The sequence below is a fragment of the Trachymyrmex cornetzi genome, unplaced genomic scaffold (genome assembly GCF_001594075.2).
Source record: "Trachymyrmex cornetzi isolate Tcor2-1 unplaced genomic scaffold, Tcor1.1 scaffold4881, whole genome shotgun sequence".
NCBI classification, from domain to species: Eukaryota; Metazoa; Arthropoda; class Insecta; order Hymenoptera; family Formicidae; genus Trachymyrmex; species Trachymyrmex cornetzi.
Window position 1 is genome coordinate 1 of NW_017299708.1, and position 640 is coordinate 640.

The window sequence follows — 640 nt, forward strand, 5'->3', positions numbered from 1 at the left end:
ATTCACTCTGATAATCTTGTAAAGCTAAAGATAAATAGTTAATAAATTCTCATATTTGTAAAAAAATATACATTAGAACTTTTCCTCTTAATCGTTTATTATTGATGCATACAACAATTCTGAAGAATTTTTTTTCCTAAAGATTTTATGAAATCGACAAATCAAGTGATGCATTTGAATCAATGATAGCAATATCTTTGATAGGTGTATGCCTGGGGTCACAATGGTTATGGCGAACTGGGAATTGGGGCGTCAAATCAGGTTGTCACGAAACCTATTCTAGTGACTATGCCTATTCTTGAAAGTCTAGGCATGAAGCGCGTTGTCGACATCGCATGTGGGAGTCACCATTCTATCGCTCTGACCGAAGATGGTGAGGTAAAGTATCGAGATGACTATGACAATAATCTTTCGTTATTACGAACTGAATAACTGGTTTGATTTAGGTGTATGCTTGGGGACAAAATAATTGTGGACAACTGGGCAGCAGTATCAGCACAAATCAGGTCACACCTAGGCAAGTGAACTCCGTCTTAGGTGGGAAGAAAGTTGTCTGCATCTCATGTGGCCAGACCTCTACCATGGTGGTCATTGAAAATGGTGAGGTGTATGGTTTTGGCAATAACGGCGTCGGCCAGTT

The 640-nt window shown here is 39.1% G+C and overlaps 1 protein-coding gene across 1 annotated transcript; it reads left to right on the forward strand.

Moving 5' to 3' along the window:
- Nucleotides 1–204: 204 nt before the first annotated feature.
- LOC108765446 (RCC1 and BTB domain-containing protein 1-like) lies at nt 205–633 on the forward strand (the record flags this gene model as incomplete). Its single annotated transcript, XM_018514172.1, has 2 exons — nt 205–378; nt 447–633. Coding segments are annotated over 2 exons (361 nt in total), but the record flags the coding sequence as incomplete, so codon positions are not given.
- Nucleotides 634–640: the final 7 nt, after the last annotated feature.